Here is a 23,234-nt window from a genome sequence, read left to right as displayed (position 1 = left end):
AATCTCAATTTCACAATCTACCTCCACAAACAACGATTGGATAATAGTCTAATTCACAATGTTTAGTTGGATTTAAATTTCATGTTTCATGGCACCATACCTTAATTCTCTCAACAAATAAAACATATCTAAATTCTAACTACTACCTCAACAAATTCACACTCAGTATGTGAACTTAGAAGGAAAGCATGATCCACCTGCAATTAATTTTTGATTCCAATGATGCAAAAGAATCAAGCTCGAGTCAAAATTTCCCAGAAGCACAACCTGACCAACATTAAATATTTAAAATTGCTACATTTAATCTTGATTAGATGTATGAGTTCATGGGGCGCACCCTTATACTAGTTTATGCAGTTTTGATTTCTTAAATCTTCTTTCTTTTTCAATTAATATATATATATCTTTAAAAAAAAATCAAGAGATGTCTACTTGTCCACCATGTTGCCCTACAAAGCTGGCAGGTAATTAATGGAGTTGACATTATAAATGAAGGAGATGTCCATCAATATCACCAAGTAAACTAATGATCTTAAGTTTGGCATTCTTAATTACTATTTATATATCACTCAAGGAAGTAGTCATTAGTGGCTAACTCTATTCTAAACATTCTTAAAATTTCAACGACCAAGCTAAATTGTTTAAAATAGAGCTGTCTTTTAAGTAATTATTTTAAGTTGGTTATAGTTAATTATAAACCTACCGCTTAAGACATCGTATAGATTTTAGGAGGAGATTGGAAAGAGCCATATATAGCTGTCCAGGATAAGTAGTAGCCGTTAGTGGCGGTTGGTTCTTTCCCTCCCTCGTTCTCTGATCAGGTTTTGCAGTTATTGCGTTTAATTAATAGTAATGGAAACTTGTGGGGTTGGAAGGAATGGAGTGGCATGCATTTCGGCAACGTCTCCTTCTCTCACATCCCAAACGCGTAGAGATTATTATGAGATTAATGGGAGGAAAAAAAAGGAATGAAATTTACCCAACTGTCGCTTTCTTTCTCTCTCCATCCTCCCCTTGTCGTGTCTCCCTCGCCGTCTCCTCAGCGTATTCTGTGGTCGTTTAAATCTAGCCTTCAACCCCCTCCCTCTCCTCTTGCTAAACCCCAGGCCCGTCTCAGAGGTACAATCTTTTCCTTTTAGTTCTTCTCTCTGTTTCTGCCATCTGATTGCATTCCAGTTCATTGTAAGATCATCTTTGAACCGATCTTGTCTGTTGGTTTTATTGGGTTTGTTTCATTTTTTTTTTTTAGCAATGATTGGTGTCGTTGCTTTGATCTGAATGGGGCTTGGTTTTTAAGCTAACCTGGGGTCAAGATCTCATATGGGTATTTTAGCACTTGTAGAAGAGAAGAAGAAGAGGATCATCTTTCTTTGTTGAGATTTTATGGAACTTGGTATTACATGAGCTTAGTATAATTTTTCTGACATACAATTGATTATGATTTCTAGAGTTTAGATGATTATATTGTTTACTCTAATGGTGGGATTTCAGGTGTTTGAATTGGCTTTGCCTGGTATAGCATTGCTGAGTTCTCAACGCTCCGCCCCTTTGTTGTCTTAAACCAGGTCCAGCTTGCACGCGCGAAACACGATGACGGAAGTCATTTCGGCACCTCTAGATCGATTCCCAAAAGCCGGTGCGTAGAAGAGAAAATCTGCACTTTTTTCTTTTTGAATATATATGAATTCAATTGTATTGTATTAGAATGAACGAATTCATTCATCTTTGAGTAGTTTGTCATTCATGCTTCTCTAAAAATTCGCCATTACTATTAGAATTTTGATAGAAAGAAGCAGTTAAAGGTACATCTACTTGTTCTTATTACTGCAGCCTTTGATGGTTGTAATGAAGAAAAGAGAGACAGAAAATCCGACGTTGAGAACTCAGAGGATGAAAGGAAGACCAGACTTGGATCTCTGAAGAAGAAGGCAATCAATGCCTCCTCAAAGTTCAGGCATTCTTTGACAAAAAGGGGTAGGAGAAGCAGTAAGGTGATGTCTGTCTCCATTGAGGATGTACGCGATGCTGAGGAAATGCAGGCAGTTGACGCCTTCCGTCAGATCCTTATTTTGGAGGAGTTGCTACCATCAAGACATGATGACTATCACATGATGCTAAGGTCATATCCCGGTATCCGTTTTTGAGTATGCTCTAGCTGCTATTTGTGTGGAAAATTTAATAATGAATGTGTCAATAAAATGCAGTAGTCAATGGCTGATTATATAACTATTTATGCGGCAAACAAATATATGTCGATGAATGGAAAGTTAACTCATCTCTGAAAACAGGTTCTTAAAGGCCAGAAAGTTCGATACGGAGAAGACAAAGCAAATGTGGACTGATATGCTCCAATGGAGAAAGGAGTTTGGCACTGATACAATTTTGGAGGTAATCAATTATCGCTGCTTTCTTAATTCTCTGCTCCAATGGAAATAATTTTAGTTTTGAATAGTTTTGCTTTGTCAATCAATTTATCTTTTACTGTTTCGTCACGGTAAGTATAAAACTTTTCCAAATCACATTGGTTGACATAAAGCAAGTTCATGAGAATGAGGAAAAATTCTCTATTTATATTCTTGTTTTGTTAATCTTATAGCGAGAAGGTCCACAGCACATATTATACAGAAGAGAAACAAATTTGACTTGTAGTTAAGGATCTTCAGAAAAGAATCGGGAACCTAGAAGATTGTAGTATCACTTGAACTTCAACATGACTCCATTTGTTCTATATTACTTACCTTTTAGCAATTCAGTATGTGACACTACATGTAACGGTGCCGTACTACTGCTGACTCTTTGCTTATCTCTTAATACTTAGGATTTTGATTTCAAAGAAATTGATGAAGTCTTGGAGTACTATCCACATGGTCATCATGGTGTTGATAAGGAAGGCAGGCCAATCTACATTGAAAGACTAGGACAAGTTGATGCCAACAAGATGATGCAAGTTACAACCATGGATCGTTATGTTAAATATCATGTGAAGGAGTTTGAGAGAAACTTCGCCGTTAAGTTCCCAGCTTGCTCAATTGCGGCCAAAAGACACATTGATCAGAGCACAACTATTCTTGATGTCCAAGGAGTGGTAAGTGAGGAATGATTGCTTCAACGAACTTAATATTACCTAGATTACTTGCATCAGAATTTAAAATCCATAAAAGCCAAATTCTCTAGAGGAGCTTTCACAAGAAGCCCTTGTTAAATTTTGTCAGAATATGTTTAATTTTGAAAGATAGTGATCTGAGGAGAATATTTTCAATGTGGAATAAATACTAGGGGTATAAAAACTTCAACAAGGCTGCAAGAGATTTAATCGGCAGGCTTCAGAAAATTGATGGTGATAACTACCCTGAGGTACTCTCTGTCATTCCAATAACCAAAATTTTGTACATCTATGCCACTAAATTGATATAGATGACAGTTAACATTCAAGTTTGTTCTTTCCTACTCCAGACGTTGTGCCGCATGTTCATCATAAATGCAGGTCAGGGATTCAGACTTCTTTGGAACACTGTAAAGTCTTTCCTTGATCCAAAGACCACCGCAAAGATTCATGTATGCTCTCTCCATTCTGTACCGGCTACTGTTTTTGACTAAAGAACTGCATAACAAACTATATGTTTTCTTTTTTCAGGTTCTGAGCAATAAGTACCAGAGCAAATTGCTCGAAGTTATCGATGCCAGGTATGGCTTAAAACCAGGAAGAAGTACTGCTATTTTTTTGAGTCCTACATACGATTTTGTATGGATCAAAATTTCACTTGAGAATCTGCTCAATTTAACAAAAATCTTTAATTTGAATTGAAAAGTGCAGCTCATTCAACAGAGATTTCTGATCTTTCTTTCTGTTTCTTACAGTGAATTGCCAGAGTTTCTTGGTGGTACTTGCAATTGTGAGGGTGGTTGTCTTCGGTCTGATAAAGGCCCATGGAAGGACCCTGAAGTTCTAAAGGTTTTCTATTACCTTTCCTCTCACCTTAGTTTTTTTTTCTGGTTGAAACTGCTCTTCATTTTATCTATTTGCCAAGGAGTTTTAAATATAAGTTGGAAATGGCACGACATTTACTGGATACTTCTTGAATACTTTGATTCACAGATGGTTCAAAATGGAGTTGGGAGATGTGGAAAGCCAAACATGACTCCTTTTGGTGCTGAGGAGAAAACAATTTCTGAAGATGAGATATTCTATCCCAAGGCAAGATAAATCTCAATCTAGTTTTCTCTCCATTGTCATGTAATACCTTTATATATTCATCCATTTGCTAAGTGTATCTATCTGATATCGATGGCTAAATACATTTTCTTCGCATGCAGAAGCAGGAATCTTTCTGCAAGGAGACTAGTTTAGCTCTAGCTGATTTGCGATCTGTCTCAAAAATCTCACGTGGCATGATTGAGCACCCGCAGTTGTCGCCTGTGCGTGAGGAACTAGGATCTCAAGATTACCAAGTAGGTGTACAAATTATTAGGACTTTGTTTGAACCTTAACTGCTATTAACCTCTAAGCAGCTATAATCGAGCTTGGCTTTTTTCTGTCATTAGAATCTAACTCTGGCTTTAGCTAGTTGGCCCTATTACTCCATATCTAGTTACACTTCATCTGTCAGAAGAATAGATGGCTCAGCACATTGAGTCTAAATGTTTCTAGTCTAATGGTTCCATTCCTTTTTGCTGAATTTATCAGGTTTCGAAGGTTAATGAGAATTTCCCTCCTTCCTATTCCTATGATATTCCTATGATCGACAAAGCTGTAGACAGTAGCTGGAACAAAGAAGTACTCAATGAGAAACTTGCCATATCCAAAGGTCAATATAACAACTTGTGACTTGTTTTTCCTCCATTTCTGTAAGTTACTGATATAGAAACTGTGGAGAGAATTTCTCCTTACAAGATCTTATGTTGTACCAGATATCTACAATAGGTCTGATGGGATTAGCAACAACATGTTTGGTGGTGTTGTGGCTCTTGTCATGGGTATTGCGACTATGCTTCGTGTCACCCGCTCTGCGCCAAAGAAGATTGTTGATGCACAAATTGACTGTGCAAGAGCTGTGTACAGTACAGAATCTAAGGTTGTTAAAGGCCAAATGCAGCACTTGCAGCTGCCTGCAGCAGCAGTCTCAGCTGCTGAATATTCCTTAATCATGAAGCGCCTTGCTGAATTGGAAGAGAAGGCAGTAGTTCTCAGCACAAAGCCTGCTGAGATGCCAGATGACAAGGAGGAGATGCTGAAGGCTGCTGTGGACCGTGTCGGTGCTTTGGAAGCGGAGCTTGCAGCAACCAAGAAGGTCATTCCCTTTCCAATTATGTTCTTATCTGAAACCGTTGAATTTAACGTAGCGATAGCATGCATTGTTTCTTAATTCAGGATCATGATCATAAGGCACATAAGTAACACTAAGAATTCAGGATGCTTTTCACTACATAATTTGCTTATTATTATAATCTCTTGTATTAGTAAGCTAAAATGTTAAGCTGATAACTATTTTGCTCATAATAAAGATACAATATACTCAGTAGTTTAAAGTGGTACATTTAGCAAATACTTTTCATCAGTGCACTTCAACTTCTAATGTGTATGCTCATTTTTATCCACTGTTTTCAAGATAATACTAGAAATTAAGCCTCTAAATTCTACTTCAACTTTGAAGGCTCTGGAGGATGCTCTTTCTCGGCAGGATGAAATTCTGGCTTACATTGACAAGAAGAAAAAGAAGAAGAAGAAGAGCAAATTTGTGAGTCATTCTCATCTCAATAGATAGAATATCAAGTACCATATCTCCTTCAGATTATATGTCAAGTTGGTGTATAAAACCAAATGCCATACCATTAGCTTGATGATTCAGAGAAAGTACCAAGTCAGACTAAATAGTAGTTCATGTCTTACTCATGATGAGCTCTTTTGTCCCTCTTCTTTTTTGCTACTACTGTATCTATGTCTCAATCTAATGCCATGAATGAATCTCTTGTCTGTCTACAGAACCCATTTCGCTGGTGAACAGACGGCAAAGGACATGGTGTGTATAAAAATAAGGCTGTGAATTTGTTGAGTTTGGGTGATGTTTTCTCTTTGTCAGCAAATACCTTTTGAGTGTAATATATGTCTGCATTTCCTAAACTGGTCCAAAAATTTTCATTGAACATTTACTCCTCTGATTCCTTTTGTTTTGATATTGGTGAGCTAAAGAGGAGAATGTCCTTCAAAAGAAGTCTTTATTAATATTGTGTATGACTAAGATGCTTGATGACATAGCAGGATTTAACATGATTGTGGAAATTTTGCTGCAATGGTTTCAATCCAAAACTAAGGTCCACCATTCATTGATCCGGATCGAAATTTGGTGTCAAAGGTGAAGCCAAATGAAACTTGGAATCATAATATAAATTAAAGTTATATAAGTGGTTTAGTTAGTACTCTCTGCCTCTCCATTTATTACATCCTTATGTTTTCAGTCAATCTAAGAAATAAGTAGATGGGTTGACTCTTCCTTCTTTTTATACAATAAAAGCTCTTCGGCAAATGGACCGGCATAATAATGAAAATTAAGCATCAAGTCAAGAGCGCAAACAAGATCAAAATCAAATTACCCACAAGCACAAATGGGCAGATATCTCTAGTTTCATCCCGATTGTCATGGATATTGAAACAGTGTAATAATTTGGCCCTACATAAAATTAAAGAAAAAAGAAATCAAAAGAAAAGTGGCTTTACTATAACTAAGAATTGCCTACGATATATAACCGTTGGAGGGGAGGGATATGAAATGACAGCGATGATGAGAATGGAGCGGCAAAGAGCAATAGCTGCGGACAAGGAGATATGTTTAGTAGTGTTAGATTGTGGTGGTCAACAACGAGGTGGGAGTAAGAAAAAACGAATAGGATATACAAAGTAATAAAAGTTGACCAAAGAGACCATCTTAGCAATAAGGGGTGACAACAATGTGTGATGCCCCATCCTAGACTCGGATATTATGTAGTAAATAAGCAAGATTAATATTTATCAATTGCTATATTGTTAGACACATAAGTGGTAACCACTTTTATTGACTTTAGGGAAAACCAAAGTCTCACTTGTGACCTTATCCAGTTAGATGAGATATTTATGACTTTTGGTTTTATTTCTAACCTTTTAAAATATTTAGAAAAGATATTTAGGAGCTTTAATATAATCTCTAGTCTTCTAAATATCTTAGAGAAGATATTTAAAAATCTCATGTAGCTAAGGTTTTTTTTTTTTTTTTTTACCTCCATATAAAGGTGTAAGACAAGAAAATATTATCTTTTCTAACTTATTGAAGCCGCCTTCTATTTTCTTATATCTACGCTTTTTTTACTTCAAGCTTTATCTTATTTTGCGAAGAAGATGAAGTGTCGCGCGCACTAAAAAAATCGATTAAAAAAGATAGATCCATAATAAGCTCAGAATAGGATGAGAGCGAAAGAGAAGGGCGTAAAATGAAGTCGAGAGAGAAAGAATGCCTCTCCTCCAGAGAAGAGAGTACCCAAGAGAGGTTTATTTTGCCGACTAAACCTAGCTTTCTGAACATATATGATGTATATGATGCAAGATTCATGTGATTGAGATGCATCAACACTTGTACTTCAAGGTATAGGGTAGGGTGTAAAATGAAAAATTCCTTACTTTATTTTAGTCGGGTCGGATCCAGGAATAACCTGATCCGATAGTTAATACCCTTGTGCCCTTTTTGGTAAATTCATATGGCCTATAAGAGGAGTCCGAATAAGGTGCCGTTTCCCAATTTCTCGTCCCAAAGTCGGTTCTCCAATTTCTATTATCTCACGTTATTTTCCTGGTGATTTTCCTAATTTCCTTTCCTAGCTTCCGGTGAGTCCTCGAATCAAGCAACAGTTTTTTTTTTCTTTTTTGTGAATCTACGGTTATACTCTCTTTACAATTTTGCAAGAAAGGAAGAATCTTTTTTAGCGCTGGGATCGTTCGTTCCATTTGATTTCGGCGTGAATCTCAAATATGTATCTGATTGTTTGACAAAAATCGAGTCTATTTCCCTTCATTTGGAGGTGTAAAATAGTATACTTGTTGGTGATTGGTTGTCGAAGGCTATATTTGGTGGTTCTGTTGACAAAATGAATTCTCTTGTAACTAGGGTTACATCTCTTGATAATTTTGACAGAAAGGAAGAGCTTTTATTTCAATTTATTTGTTTTTTGAGTTTTGGGAGGTAAAAGTTGTTTAGATACTTGTTTAGGATTGTTATTGCGATTGGTGTTTATTGACATATAATTTCTTCTTCATTTTTTGTATCACAAACTTCATGCTGGATTTTTGCAGAAAGATTTAACGTTTTTCTATCTATTGATTGTGCCTCTGGAAATCCCATGGCACATTCAATGGTTAAAAAGGTGCTGAATTTATTTCCTAAGATTTAATATTAAGTTTGTAGTATTGCCCTTAATCCTTCTTCCTTACTTTTCATCTGTTAAGGGTTTAGTGGCTCAGCTTTTGCTTGCCACCAAGAAGGACAAGGGATAGACATGGCTTCTTCTGTAATGAAGGCAATGGCAGAGAAGGCAGGGTCTGCTATGCGTAAGCAGGCCCTAACATTGACAGATTCTGCTGCCTCTCGAATACACCATCTGCTCAGCCTTCGTCAGCGGCCATACCTTCGGCTTGGTGTTAAGTCTCGTGGTTGCAATGGTTTATCCTACACACTGAATTATGCCGGTAAGATATGTCATCTTCTCTTGTTTATTTTGGTTGTTCTTGTTTCCCGTTTGAATTTAATTATGCATTGCCTTTTGCAATATGCATAACTTTAAGTGAAATACTGAACTGGGGAACTAACTCAGTTTTTTTTTTATTATGTCTTGTATTTTGGTTCATGAGTCTCTCGCTTGAGTTCTTCATATAATTGATGTATCATATGAAAGTACAGCTTCATTCCTCTTTTGGCATATTTCTGTCTTATGAATGAAGAAGTTTCTCATCCAGTTACTTGTCTCCACTTTGTCTAAATTTGAGGTTCAGATGAACTTTTGAACCATTTATTGGAGCTTGAATTATTGCTATATATTAGATATGTTGACTGCTGATTGGCCTTGAGAGTTTTTTCTTTCTTGTCAAGTCTTTACAGGGTCAATTGAGAGTAATCCAAGCTTCAATCCTATGTCCTTTTCTGCATTTGAGTTGGATGATCAGTTGATGGTTTTCTCCTTTTTTTAGTTATGTCATCACAGAAGGACGTCGTTGAGTTTGTGTCTTGTTAATTACTATATTGGCTTGTTCTTCTAGTGCAGTCTGTGAATAGACATTTGATATTGTGTCTTCAAGACATTGGTTGTTAGGACTAATTAGTACTATCAAATTTAGCATGTCAATTGGTATAAAAAAGGAATGGCACAGAATCTCTGCACTTCTCTAGTCATGCTTTTGCTTGTTCTGTTGCAAGTTTAGTTCACACTTTTTGTATTGTTAGCTTTTACAGTACATACTGCTATTTGCGTTCTCTATTTTCCTTCTCTTGTTTGCTAGCTGATATATGCTTACATTTACTTATTGTAATAGAAACAGTGATAGATACATTGGTAACCAAGGTTGGTCATGGATACGTAAAAATTTTCTTGCACACCACGAATTCCCAGTAACAAATCAAATGCATCACATATGTTGAATATTTCATTTTACACTTTGTGTCTTTTGGATAACTTTAACCATCCTTATTATAATGGCGTAAGCCCTGTGTAGGTCATCACGTGATGACTTGCAGTACATGGGGCTTACTACATAAATGTTCTTGCCTTCTTGCATGCCGCAAACCTCCTATGAGTCAAATGCATCCTTTATTGAAAATATTTTTATTGCTCTTTTCATCCTTTGGGCCCATGGGTCCTGAGCATGTTGGCCGAAAAATCTTCTTGTTCTCAAAATTTTTGTGTTGGACAGCACCATGATGGGCAACGATGTAATGTATTCCAAGTCATGGACAACTGCATTAATGGCAAGTTGCCCTAATGAAACATGCTCGGTGGCCTAGTTCTTGTCATGCCCTGGTGCATCAAGTTGCATAGGTAGTTGAAGATACTTATGAAGGAACTTGAGTAGCCTTATTGTGGTGCATAGATAGTTGAAGATACTTATGAAGCAACTATAGTAGCCTTATTATGGTTCATGAGAGATGAGTCGGTATGCGGAAGCTTTTATGATACTGTGAAAATGCTGAGGAGATACTGGTTACATATTGATTAAGCCTGCATAAGTTATCACAGTAAATTAATATCTACTTCTTAAGGTGCGTAGAAGTCTAAGTTCATTTCATCTGTAGACTTTCTTTGGTAGGGTACATAGATTATTCACTGCAGGGTCCTGAAACAATAATAAGATGCAACTACTGTCTGCTTTCAAAATTTCTGCACTTTATATTTAGTAAAAATAATTACTTTTCTAAGCAGTATGAATAATCAATATTGATGCACATGGTCCAATAGGGTGAGTTGTATATTGAGACAAAATGCTGCAGATTCTCTGAGAATGGTCTGCACTTCACTGAAGTTGACATCAGTTTAAAATACTTTTAAACTACCTTAAGATACCAGATTACCAAATATACGGAACACATTCCAACTAGATATGCAATTGGTGGAAAACATTTGAATATATTTACTGCTATAAGAATTGACTATTTGTTGCTCATCGACTAAGTGTCTATATGGATATATGTTTTAAGTTAAGATCAAGGAAATAAATTATATTTCTATTTTGAGATGAACTTTTGTTGTTTTGATTGAAGGTGACCTCTCTTTTCTCCTATTCTAGCTTTTTAATTGCTTTAATTGTATTGTACTATTGCACATCCTGTCATGAGTTCAACAGTTCTTGTTCTGTTGCAGATGAAAAGGGTAAGTTTGACGAGCTGGTGGAAGATAAGGGTGTGAAGATACTAATTGATCCGAAGGCTCTCATGCATGTAATTGGAACCAAGATGGATTTTGTTGATGATGCACTAAAGTATGTTTATGCTTGAAAAGTCAACTAGGCTTATTTTAACATATAGTTGCATGTATTATGTCTGTGAAAATATTAAGGGAAATATGACTAGGCATTTCTACCTGTATTTCCATCTAATCTCTCTCAAAACAATGATGATCCTGCAGGTCAGAGTTCGTATTCATCAATCCTAATTCTAAAGGGCAGTGTGGCTGTGGTGAATCCTTTATGACAGGCAGCAGTCAAGGTGCCCAGTCAGGTGGTTCAAAATAATACTGACTAACAACTGAATATATACTTACTCCTGTAAGGCTCTGCAGTTGGACGATTTGTCAACTAAAATGATAGACCGGCAGAATTTGGAGGTGCGATAACACTGAGGACAATACTTTTCACGACAGATATCCCTAGCATTGTTTAAACAAATCATCATACCTTGTAATAAGCAAGTTCTGTGCCACTATATGGCCATTGCCATTGTATTATCCTGTCTCACCCATTTATTTTGAGGCCTCCCTGGATGTGGTTGTAAGCAATTTTTTATAACTATATAATGCCATTGCTTGATGTATTGTTGTATAAAGTGACATTCTCTCTCATTTGTGGCTTGTCTTTAATATTTGAATGGGCTGTTGATGCCCCAGTTGTTAGCTGACAGGCATGCTGAAAATTGGAGTGAGTATTTGGATCCTAATATTTTTTTAATGATTGGTAGGAGCAGAGTTTTTTGCTTAGAAGGCTAGGCACTTCTTGTCTGGAGGAAATCAGTGCATTTCATAGAGTCGCCTGCAAAAGTAGTGGAGATGTTAGACAAAAAGACAAATCTAGCTTTTGATTGGGTTTTAAACTGAAGAGCAAATAGTTTCCATCCAATTAACTCTCTGGAGAAATAGTTAAATCCCAGTCGCTTTGGTCCCTTCCACAGATTGACACTCAAGAATTTATTTATTTTGGAAAAAAAAAACTAGCAATAACCTCAATGCCACACCAGATTAGCAGTACTGGAAATGATTGCAATTTTGTTCATATTTGGACTAGCAAGAATCGCTAGTACTTTGAGAAGGTAATCTCACATCATCAATATATGACAGAACAAATACCAGAAGGCAGGAAACTCCCATCAATAATTCATTTAACTTCTATCAGTAGTCCAAAATGAACAGTTTAGGGGTTGTATGATCTTCTGTTGGTGAAAATTAACAACAAATATGCCTTCGGTTCCTCATACAATAAAGAAAAGGAAAAGAAAAGGGAGGAAAAAAAAAATTATGCACAATGTTATACAATCAAAAGCCTCAGATTAGTGCACCAACTTCAAATGGCTCCTCATTCTTTTGCAACGCCATAGTAGCTTTCACAAGCTCAAGTACAGAAGTATGTATGAATATATGAAACAATGCTGCTCTACACTGCACTGCTTGATCGGGATATTTTTTGTGCCTCCTCCAAGTCATGTAAAAATCTGCAATCACAAACATATTATGTGATGCAGTTTGCAACTAATAAAACAGGAGATAAAGCAAGTTAATGGCAAAATAAAAAATCATGCGTCCAACGATTCTCAAATTTAATTGGTATGCCAATTCACGTAATAGTCTACACCATCCTGCAGATAGCCGTATCTTCACTAGCAGAACACAACCAAAAATAGCATAGGGAGTTTACTGTGTCCTGAAATGGCACAGGAAGCCAAACAAAGCTGATAAAATTCTCAACTCTGTTGAAACTTAACTAGCGATGCTATCTTGAGTGACCAAGGCATTTATTGTCATATCATTTGCTCATTCAATTGGAAAATTCCAACAACAATACCTCATAGGAGGATTGTAAGGGCATAAGGCAAAGTCATTTAAGTGCCTACACTACATTCTTTTGCTCAGCTTGATATTAGCTTCTTATTCAATCATTCCTCAGCTAACTAGTCTGTAAATACAAGCTTGCTCAAACAATTCATGCAATATAAAGAAAAACTGAATACAATCAAAATATTATTATAGCAAAACAATGCACTAAAGTAATATTTCTGTGTTAGAATGAAATAATTTATGGAGTAGGCTCACCGCTTAGAATTGAGAACTACAGAACCTCCAAGAAAGAAACGAGTTCCAGAGTTTGTAGCATTATAAAGAGCTACACTGCGTGCCTCCTCATAAGTTGTCCCTCCAACAATGAAAATCACTACATCCTGCGGTCTGCATTCAGATATGAATCATAAGTAACAAGAGAAGACTGAAGACCATAAAGGAATCATAAGGATCATTTTAGCACAGAAGAACAAAATGACTTCACACTGAACGTATGAAGCAGAAGCACTTCTCTTTGGTCCTTAATAAAGTATTAACATTTCATTTATGGCTTTCCTGTTTTTACCATGAATTGCTCAAAAGGTTATCTATATGCTTGACAGAACATATTTATAGAAAGAACAAACGATGAACAATGTGGTTCTAGTTTCTGCTGTCCTTACTATATCACATGAAAGTTCATCTTTACAAGTGGAGTTACAAGATTCTACTCTTACGAGTATAATGCATAAATAATTCATCAGAAATTTCTGTTAACATCTGAAAAAATGTATTGAATACTTGAAATGGCAAATAAACGAGGCCAAATGTGAAGTCAGATTCTCACTATTGTAACTGATTGGTCAGCCGGCTTGCCAACGATTAATGGAATAAAGACATTATGTTCACATACCTGCCCTGTTGAAAGTGATTGCCAACAAAAGGATAGTCAACATCTCTTAGTCGCCCCTTGACAATCCCCTCCATGGTTTGGAAGAGAAGAGGCTGGTGCTGGGTATAAACGTTCTCAACGCCCTGCAATCAATAACATATTACTTCATATACAATTGTCTCATTATCTCATATAACTTTAACGAGGACTCTTGTTACAAACCTTCAGCCCACGAGCCATATTACGGGCAATGTTTAAGAGATCTCTGTTTCCATAAAGATCACCTATTCTCTTATCAACACCAGCCTGCTTGAGGAGGAATTGGACAAGCTGTATACAAAAACATCAGTCTTATTAGAAGCCTAAGCATAAAACAGGAAGGTGCAATACATACTAACATCTGTTCAAACGAAAAAGCTCAGAATTCCTAAGCTTTGATGCTTCAAAATGTATGTGCATAACCATGGGAGGGATGAAAGTAAGAAAGCAAAAAAGTGTGCTTGTAAAACAAAAAGAACCTCAATTCCTACAGAGCATGAATTCAACTTTAGTCTAAGTTGCATGAGATTAATACTGAGGGAACAGAAGAGGAGATTGGGGATGAGAATAGTAGAGTAAAAAAAAAGCGCTTTACATACTTTGGTAGTTCTTACCCATAAGCATGCATTAGGTACTCCTATAACTGAAAGTCTGTCTCATCCATTGATGTGAAATGGTGAATAGCCATGTGGGTTTCACTTCGTTGTTAATATATAACATGGACATGTATAAGTCTCTTTGCATGTGTAGGTAGGATGTGTAAAAATAAGAACATACTTCTCTTCAAACATGTCTACATCAATGTTTTAAAGAGCTGCATGTGCAGCCACATATGTAGTAACATATGCAATTTTGGTCCTTTGACATCCCCACATAAGTTGCATCAATACAAGGGTTTGGTACAGGCAAGCCAAATAAAAAGTGCATGAATAATCAGTGTTTCAAAATGAGTTTGGTGGGCATATAGCCACTAGTAAATTCATAATGCTCAGTAGATTGAGGCAGCCAGGCACCAAAGCAGGTGCCTTTGAGACTAAAGTGGGCTTTTAAAATCTATAAGATTCATGCCATTAAGCAGTATGTTTCATGAAAGCTTGAAACTTATGAAGGCAAAAGATACTATTTGTTTATGGAAAAATGTTATCTACAATAATAATATCCTTGAAAGAACATAAAGGAAGCAAAAATAACCTATAAAAGTAAGTCAATACCAAACTCTAACCACCATTCATGATATTAACATGCCATAGTTTAAATCACCAGAGCAATAGTTGATTTGGCAGATGGCACCCAATATGAACTTGGATATATTTCAAGGCGGGCAAGATACATAGCATAGCAGAGAGGTCCTAAGCAAACACAGTAAATTTACATTTTTGTTACTTAAGCAAATTAACATTTCTAGATCTAGTTTAGATGCTCATTATTTCATAAAGAAATTACATCTTTCTGGCATTAGCTTACTCAAAATTTGAAACTATTGCCTGGTCTTTATTGTGCTACAATGTCCTACAACTAATTCAAGCTTATAAAAATTGCTGTTTTCATTTGTTTGTTTTTGGTTTTTTAAGCTTCCTATTTTATTAACCATATACTACTTTTATCAACTTATTAGAATTATTGGTTTGTTGGGTTACTACGGTAAAAAAGGTAAATGTGCCATCCGATTTGCCAATAGGAATTTCACTAAAGTAATTAACTATAGATCATTTAAGTATTTAACTACATTTACCCACTTATTCATTTTTTAATAACAAAATATTCAATTTGATATCAATACATATACTACTTAAGTAATATTATTGATAGACAACGTCACCACCTGCATATGAACTTGCATACTGCATATGGACATTGCAGTGTCTTCGCTGACCATGTAAAATGAGACTTTTCAAAATATTCTCTATATAAGTAAAAGCAGTCGGAAACTGGAAGTGGCATTGTTTACAATATGAACTGTCGCATTGCTTTTTTGCATCTTTCTAGATACCTAAAAGCTTTTCCTGGCTATTGAGTGTGAAGGAATATATAACAGCAAATTCAATTTACATTGTTAACCCTAATGAACCATAGATACGAGCATTTTAGTTCTTTTGCATTGAGACTTTATGAGAAAAAACAGGAACGTTAGACAACTGCAGCTCCATGCTCCCAATTTTTAATAACTAAGGGGCAACTAAGACATGATCAGTTGGCTGTAGATACATCTCTATGGTCATAACATATTAAAGTAGAAAGAAGTGCAATTTGATATCTAGATGGCATGAAAGATGCAAGTTCTGAAAAAGGAAAAAGATGTCAGTTTAGATACATTACACCTGACTTATACTTTGCAGAACGTGAAGCTAATTTGTTGAAAAGTTGCATCAACTGAACTGGGCTCTCCTTCTCGTAGCGCAAAGCATACAACATCACTAGTCTTAAACGGTCAACATCAGAGACACTTTCATTGTTTAGAAGATTGGTCACAGCCTGTGGACAACAAATTAATCACACTCCAGTGAGTACAAGATGCATGGTGTCTTGTGTGCATATTGAATAGTAAGTAAAATAAGTCCAATTAAGTGTATAAGGCCAAAATAATTGAATAAATATCAATCAGGAAGCCAATAGGTGCTACATACAACCACAACCGAGAATGGCAAATAAAAGAGGGACAAAAGAAAAAAAAACATAAGTGTGCAATATGTGAAACAAACTTCTCTGCATTAATCAGACCCATTTCTTTTATAGCAGAAAAGCAAATATTACTCTATTAAGATTCAACAACCTATGATCACAAGATATGACAAAGATCTAGATAAAAGTTTTGTGTTGGAATCAACCATCTCCCAAGATACATGATAGCTCTACACTCTCAAGGATCATAGCAAAGATCCTAAAAAATTTGTAGAAACCATCAAAGTGATATGTTATAAGTTAACTTCTTATGTTACAGAATGTAACGTTCTTCAGTATCAATATGGTAATCTACTTCTAACAACAGAAGCTTAACACAACTTTGGTGATAATTTTCTTTGGCTTTATAGATGATGATAACAGGGTAATAATGGCCATGACAATCAGAGCATGTTTATGGTGGCCATTTTGGTAGATGTGGCAGAGATAGCAACCATATCATGTAAGATATTATCTGATAGGACATAAGCAACATTGGCAATGACTGTTAGTCGAAGTGGTGTGTTGCAACCTCAAGAGAGTAAGTCTATAAGAAGGAAAAGCAATATCGGCCTAAAATTCCATTAAGATTCAGATTTCAGAGTATTAGGTAAAACAAGATTACAGAATAGTCCCTGCTGGATCAAGAGATGTATAAGAAGGAAAAGATAATATAATCTTACAGAAGCAGAAGATGAAATGCAATAGGAAAAGAAGAGGAAAAGTGAAAGAAAAATTAGGACAGAGAGAAGGAAGAAGAAACCCAACCAATAATCAATATCCTCCAGATATTGATTCAACTACTGTTTAGTGGCAGACTCTCCTTAATAGGTTCCATTCTGTAGCATTTTTCATTCTATCCGAGATTCATGACATTGGTGTATCCATGATCTATTAGGAGCATTCTAGAGTACCATATTTTTTTTTTTTCTTTTAGCATAATGGTGACAAGAAATTTTAAATTGTAGTTCAGTTCCACTAAAATTACCATAAATATATAGATCACATGGATGCAATAATGGCATACTATGCGCAGAACCATTCAGAAGAGCAACAACATCTTCTAAGAATACTCAAATATATTTGGAGATAACTATGGTTTTAATAATGAAATTCGACATGTTTTTGTTCGAACAGTGAAACATAACTAGTCTAACTAGGTATCCATAACCAAATCAGGTCAAAAATTGAATTGTACATCTCATTCTGCAGAACTAACATATAAGAAATGCAATGCATTCATTAGGCAACAACAATTTGTAAAAAGATAAGATAATAGTCTAGATAATATGACTCATAATATATATCCTTAAGAGAAGTTTAAAACTAAAAGTATGTCAAATGAACATGTAAAGTACCTCAAATGCTGCCACTTGTCCACTATTACATGCAAGCTCTTGCTCTGTTTGAGAAACTAACATAAGCTTTCGTTCCTCCACAATTCTGCTCATTTCCGTAACCATAGTCACATGCTTTGATACATTTCCGTGCATCTTTCGGTACTCAGGATAGTTATTAACAAACTTTGCCATATCCTCTGCAAAGCAGAAAAGTCAACAATCAGAGGGGTTTCTTTGTCAAATTTTATGGTGTTCAATCATATCCTCCTTTTCCCTTGATTGAAGCTATGCCATATCCTTTAGGATAAAATTGTTCAAATATAGTAGCTATACTAGGTATAACAAATATAAAAAAAGAAATGTGATTTTCTTTTCGCAATGTTGAAAAGCTCAATTTGAATGTACCTATTGTCTGAATGTTCTGGTTACTCTTTGCAATCTGTTGAAATTCATCCACCATTCTCTTGATGTTCATTCCAAGATCTCCAAAATTTTCAAACATGTTAGCTTTAAAGAAATCATCTTGTTCTGATGACAAAACCACCTCCTGCATCAGTACCAGAAGAGTAGCTGCTAAGATCAATAGAATGTTCAAGTGTTCTATATTAGCAAATGGCATGACAACACAATTTAGATGTATCTCCAGTGACCTGCTGATCTTTGGGAACTTTGCCAATATCCCTCAGATCTACTTTATTGTCTTGTATTCCAATAAGTTCATGGACCATTGCCTGTGACGGCAGGAGATAAGAAGAATATTAGAATAATATTAGCTATAACAAATATAAATAAGTTCACAGAGTTGCTAGTGAAAATACTTGATATGTCCATTGATTCAGCAATGGTGTAACTGGGTCATCCCTCCTGTCAATTACTAGTAAAAGAGGGGAGATCTCTGTACGCCTGAAATCAAAAAGACCACTTTCTTGCTCGTACATGAGCTTCTGCATAAGTTAAAATAGAAGTACGTCAAAAGCAATTTCAACCTCAAAATGATTGATAGATATCTTAGACAAATGAAGTATGATGCTGTCACCACCTCAACTGAAGCTCTGCTACATAATTGACAACGAAAAGGGTATTAGGAATGACTATGAACATGAATAAAAATATACCCACCGCAGACTCTTGTGCTATTCTCTTTGCCATTTCTGATGTACGTTGATATCGAATAACAGGGCGGCGTTTGAGGGATAGGAAAACTGCAGCAATACCATCAACTGCTCGATCACAAAAGCTTTGTGAACTTGGAGGGTCTGCTACTGCAGCCAGCATGTATATGTGATTCATGTGCATATTCAGAGTAAAATGGTAAGGATCAACAGCACAAAAATCTGCGTAGAATTCCTGCAGAGTCAAAAATGAGTATGCACATAAAAAAGGAGAAACATCACAACCTAGGAGACAAATGATTCCTATTGCAAGATCTAAAATTATGAAGAACATACCAAATTTAAATTACAAGTTTACATCATAAACTTCTATCATCCAGTCTTTCCCTATGCACATTTTGACACCACAACTTGTACTTCAAGTTCCCACAGGAAAAGTAAAACATTGAAATCTCATAAATTTCATGGTTAGTAGGATCGGGATCGGACAAACCTGATTCCGATCTAGGCTTGATTCGAACTGTCTCTCTCTTCCACTCTTTCTTCTCATTGTCTCTCTCTTTCTCTTTATTTCTGTTTTTCTCTCCTTACCATATAATCATTGTTTCTCTTACATAGAGATTTAGCAATGGTGAACTTCAAAGACACAAATGTAACTCCGGCGAAATCTGATATATAATTTTCTAATTTTATTTCTTTATTTCTCTCTTTAGTTCTTTTTTATTTCTTCCATTCTCTCTTATTTTCTTCTCTTTTCTTCTTCTTCACTGTATTATAATTTTTCTTTCTTTTGTTTGGTTTTCTTCCACTCGCTATCTTTCTAATCTCTTCTTCTTTTCAATTTTTACTGCACCATAATTTTTCTTTCTTTATTTTATTATATATTTTTTATTTTTAGAAATTTTCTGCATTTTTAAGTAATATTTAGAATTTATGTAATTAAAATAAAGAAAGAAAGAGGTCGAGTCGGAGCAAGGATCCCGTTCAATGTTTCCATCATGTTTGCTCTCCTGTTGTTTTAATGGAAGTGATAGAGTTGGAAGGGGTCGAGTTGGTGCTGGACATATGCTGACCAATCTTCAATTATCTCCACCAAAAAAAACTCACATGTCAGGCACGTGGTGATAGAATTGAAGTGGAGTGCATCTAACCAACAAAAATCTCCCACTGTATTTTTTTGGGGAATATATCAGCATCTATGTTTTAATAGTTTTAATGTGGTAAACTATTTAACATTTTATATACAATTATATATAATATTGATTTAGTGCACTATTAAATTTTTTGTATATACTATACTGATTACAACTTACATGTAAATGTATAATGTATATTATATATCTGTATTATATATGTTTATTTTTCTTTTTTCTTTTTTATTAAAAATGCTAGACCGCTTTATTATCTGTCTTGTCGCCCGTCTTTCCCTTAGGCACTAGGTGGTGGGGTGACCGCTCGCCATCGCAACCGTCTTTCAAAACATTGTCATAGACCACAAAATACATATACCAGTTTAGAAATTTATTGAGATATAAAATAAGGTTGCCCGCTACCAAACTGAAGCCCAACCGAGTGATTATTCAATGCAAAAAGACATCCATAAAAATCTACAAGTACCCAAGTTAACAATGCAAAAAATGGATTGCTATCATGCTATGAAATATATATATCCTAATACTGATGGTTTTCCTAATATTTGTAGCAACATTTCTTAGGTCATCTAGGTAGTGCGTGATTGCTATAACCAAAGTTATTACGCTAGAGTAGACTTTCTCTATGCAGGCAGGATAGAGTTCTCGTGATTAAGGGTCAACCCATGAGTCCGGAGGCATGGCCTGAGTATGAAATAGCCTCTCCAAATGAGTATGCACAATTTGTAGCAACATTTCTTAGGTCATCTAGGTAGTGCGTGATTGCTATAACCAAAGTTATTACGCTAGAGTAGACTTTCTCTATGCAGGCAGGATAGAGTTCTCGTGATTAAGGGTCAACCCATGAGTCCGGAGGCATGGCCCGAGTATGAAATAGCCTCTCCAAATGAGTATGCACATCTTGCCCTTCCCATCTTTCATATTGGCAAAAACATTGTCCATGGTGATGCTATTTAATTACTTTGGTTATAAAAAAATGTCGACATTTTATGGACTAATGACCCTCCTTAAGTGAAGAACCATATATGGATTTGCATAGGAACTCATTTCTACTTATATTTCTTTCCTTGACCGAGTGTTGCAAAGGGAGTCATTAGAAAGAGTGTCTTTGTACATAAGATTCCGTTAATGCAGGACTTCTAAGGGCATGATGTACTTACCACAACATTGGAGTGGCATCTTTCAATTTCACTATACTTGGCTGTTAACAAAGTTTAAAACTATAAACAGAATGACCGCAACATCTTCCAATAGAAGGGGAGTAAATGCAACTTACTTGAATTTGCTGGACTACCTCTTGATCATCTGAATCTGCCAGTACTTGAATTTGAGGTATCTTCAATATGTTGGAAAAAACTTAAAGAACGAAAAATACTAATTATTAATAGAAACATAATTGTGAAATTCAATAAAAGAAATTGATGAATGGCAGAACATACACAAGTGGTATTCTGCAAATCTTGGAGTAGCCAATTGGCGTCGTAACTTCTGGATATTCTCAGATGTTGGACGAAGGAAGTAAACAGCTTTGAGGTGTGCCATTGATTCTTTTGACATGTTATCCACTGTTTCGACCAGAAATACCTCTTTCCTAAGTAAATCTGATTGACTATATACAACACTGACGATACTGACCTGCATGGACATCATGAAAATTCATCAAGATGAATTTACTTGTGCAGCTGCCCAGGATTAAAATGCATTAGGAGAGCATATTTTAATTGCTATACTGTGATGGATATGCACATCCTGTGCAAGCAGACATCAACCAATGCTAAAGAATAAACTACAAATTCTAGTAAAATTACTCCATCCTGTGTATTCAAATTTCCAACTTATCTTAAGATTCTATAAAAATGACCTTGGAATAAGAAACAACTCCAAAAGGAAATGCAGAAAAATAAAAAGAGCAAGTATGACGCCCGTTAATATGGGCATCATTTCTTAATTGAACTCGATTTTGGTTATTTGCACTGAATTGGATCCAATTGTAATTCAATTACTCCAGGTACACTCATTTCTGGTCATCAATTTAATTCATTCAGTAATATAATTACAGAAGCAAGCATCATTTTTTACGAACACTTTTCAAGAAAATTCCATCAAAGGGATCGACTGGTATCTCCTCCATTCTTCCTCATCCCAATAACTACCCAATCCAAGACTCAGCAGTTTGCACTTACTTAAACAAGTATTACACGTTTGAGCACAAAATCCCATTTAACAGACCAAGATCTAAGGTTTTCAGATTCCAGGGAGCGATCGGTTACCGTGTGGGAATCGAGGATGAGGACCTTCATGCCGGTGATGTCCTGCAGCATCCGATCGATGTAGTCCCGGACGGGACGGATCAGAGTCATCTTTGGAGGGCTCGGAGATCGGTATTAGCCTTACGGTCGGGGGGCGGGTTTAGGAGATCGACGACGGTTTTGCGATTCCTTTGGCGATCTACACCTGCCTCGCTGCGACGAGGTGGAGAGGAGAGCGGAGAGGAGGAGGTCGTCGGTGCAGTTAATCGCGGTGAACTTTAAGGAGTCGTTATCCTTGCGGCCGACTAGGTTTGGACCAGTCCACCACACCATTCGCTCGGTTCGAGGGTGGGGTCCTGATCTCGGATCAAATTGACTCAATCCTTGTTCATTTGGATCCACGCTTGTTGACATCCACTTATTTTTTTTCATTGCTTAAAGAGTAAGTAAACGTTATTAATGAGTTATATACGTCATACTTAGTAAGTTAACCATGTATTAATAGATGTAAGAGCATATCGCAGCTCTTCCAAGAGATACAGGGGAAAGAAGATAAATGTGTATTAATAAACAATATAAGTTATTCTATTGTTTAATTAAATATTAGTATAAGGAGTAATAATTAAGAATTTGTATTAGAAATTAGGTATTGTCTAATTTAGAGGTAAAATAATAATTTTAAATTATTATTAAAATTAATTTTTAAAATTGTATGGAATAAGAAGAGAGAATAGTGAATTAATATACTTATGAAAGCTTATTTTAAAATAAAACTATTTCTATTCGACAAGTATACCAGAGCTAAAGTATCAATTTTTAATACTAATAGCTTAATAATAACAATAACAACAATAATAATAATTACCCCCTATAATTAGGTTTGCCTCTCTGTTTTTATAACACAAATTTAAATATAATGTGTGTTTGAAAACTGCTAATCCAGTCATCAACAATTTTTAAATATTACTTATATAAAATTTTTAAATTTTTTTAAAAAAAGTGTCTAAGTTTATAAAGTTGTCTTTTGCTCAGTAGTTTTTAAA

General features: G+C 35.7%; 3 protein-coding genes across 6 annotated transcripts; 2 read left to right on the top strand and 1 right to left on the bottom strand.

The window, feature by feature from the left end:
* The first annotated feature begins 1,034 nt into the window (after window positions 1–1,034).
* Window positions 1,035–6,292, top strand: LOC140766207 (phosphatidylinositol/phosphatidylcholine transfer protein SFH12-like). 3 transcript variants are annotated; one of them, XM_073105678.1, is made up of 15 exons: window positions 1,035–1,119; window positions 1,492–1,636; window positions 1,831–2,119; window positions 2,289–2,388; window positions 2,819–3,085; window positions 3,277–3,354; window positions 3,454–3,555; window positions 3,635–3,684; window positions 3,859–3,952; window positions 4,097–4,195; window positions 4,321–4,449; window positions 4,685–4,805; window positions 4,909–5,288; window positions 5,652–5,735; window positions 5,981–6,292. In XM_073105678.1, exons 2-15 carry the CDS (start codon window positions 1,591–1,593, stop codon window positions 5,996–5,998), a joined length of 1,857 nt encoding a protein of 618 aa, XP_072961779.1. In that variant the 5' UTR covers window positions 1,035–1,119; window positions 1,492–1,590; the 3' UTR covers window positions 5,999–6,292. The 3 variants fall into 3 exon arrangements, with proteins under 3 accessions (XP_072961779.1, XP_072961777.1, XP_072961778.1); XM_073105676.1 differs by having other exon boundaries at window positions 1,036–1,119; window positions 4,315–4,449; window positions 5,981–6,291; XM_073105677.1 differs by having other exon boundaries at window positions 1,059–1,119; window positions 1,566–1,636; window positions 4,315–4,449; window positions 5,981–6,291.
* Window positions 6,293–7,751: 1,459 nt separating this feature from the next.
* LOC140765191 (iron-sulfur assembly protein IscA-like 1, mitochondrial) lies at window positions 7,752–11,621 on the top strand. Of its 2 annotated transcripts, XM_073104143.1 has the most exons (5): window positions 7,772–7,849; window positions 8,315–8,385; window positions 8,468–8,707; window positions 10,870–10,987; window positions 11,134–11,621. In XM_073104143.1, exons 3-5 carry the CDS (start codon window positions 8,518–8,520, stop codon window positions 11,237–11,239), a joined length of 414 nt encoding a protein of 137 aa, XP_072960244.1. In that variant the 5' UTR covers window positions 7,772–7,849; window positions 8,315–8,385; window positions 8,468–8,517; the 3' UTR covers window positions 11,240–11,621. The 2 variants fall into 2 exon arrangements, with proteins under 2 accessions (XP_072960243.1, XP_072960244.1); XM_073104142.1 differs by lacking the exon at window positions 8,315–8,385 and having other exon boundaries at window positions 7,752–7,849.
* Window positions 11,622–12,070: 449 nt separating this feature from the next.
* Window positions 12,071–22,493, bottom strand: LOC140765186 (vacuolar protein sorting-associated protein 45 homolog). Its single transcript, XM_073104138.1, has 13 exons — window positions 22,213–22,493; window positions 21,382–21,577; window positions 21,219–21,298; window positions 18,799–19,026; window positions 18,498–18,623; window positions 18,330–18,410; window positions 18,085–18,226; window positions 17,698–17,876; window positions 15,998–16,153; window positions 13,865–13,972; window positions 13,664–13,785; window positions 13,027–13,158; window positions 12,071–12,428 (listed from the first exon to the last, which is right to left on the bottom strand). Exons 1-13 carry the CDS (start codon window positions 22,300–22,302, stop codon window positions 12,371–12,373), a joined length of 1,698 nt encoding a protein of 565 aa, XP_072960239.1. The 5' UTR covers window positions 22,303–22,493; the 3' UTR covers window positions 12,071–12,370.
* Window positions 22,494–23,234: the final 741 nt, after the last annotated feature.

This window comes from Typha angustifolia, chromosome 8, assembly GCF_048772165.1.
Source record: "Typha angustifolia cultivar Huaian chromosome 8, ASM4877216v1, whole genome shotgun sequence".
NCBI classification, from domain to species: Eukaryota; Viridiplantae; Streptophyta; class Magnoliopsida; order Poales; family Typhaceae; genus Typha; species Typha angustifolia.
Note: the sequence above shows the minus strand (reverse complement) of the source record. Positions and strands in the feature narration are given on the sequence as shown.

Coding starts and splice junctions, on each gene's coding strand:
- LOC140765191 (XM_073104142.1), top strand. CDS start 8,518: ATGGCTTCTTCTGTAATGAAGGCAATGGCAGAGAAGGCAGGGTCTGCT. Junction 8,708..10,869: donor CTACACACTGAATTATGCCG/GTAAGATATGTC, acceptor GTTCTGTTGCAG/ATGAAAAGGGTAAGTTTGAC. Junction 10,988..11,133: donor TTTGTTGATGATGCACTAAA/GTATGTTTATGC, acceptor ATGATCCTGCAG/GTCAGAGTTCGTATTCATCA.
- LOC140766207 (XM_073105676.1), top strand. CDS start 1,591: ATGACGGAAGTCATTTCGGCACCTCTAGATCGATTCCCAAAAGCCG. Junction 3,556..3,634: donor AGACCACCGCAAAGATTCAT/GTATGCTCTCTC, acceptor TTCTTTTTTCAG/GTTCTGAGCAATAAGTACCA. Junction 3,953..4,096: donor AGGACCCTGAAGTTCTAAAG/GTTTTCTATTAC, acceptor TTTGATTCACAG/ATGGTTCAAAATGGAGTTGG.
- LOC140765186 (XM_073104138.1), bottom strand. CDS start 22,302: ATGACTCTGATCCGTCCCGTCCGGGACTACATCGATCGGATGCTGCAG. Junction 18,624..18,798: donor GAATAGCACAAGAGTCTGCG/GTGGGTATATTT, acceptor TAACTTATGCAG/AAGCTCATGTACGAGCAAGA. Junction 13,159..13,663: donor AATCACTTTCAACAGGGCAG/GTATGTGAACAT, acceptor ATCTGAATGCAG/ACCGCAGGATGTAGTGATTT.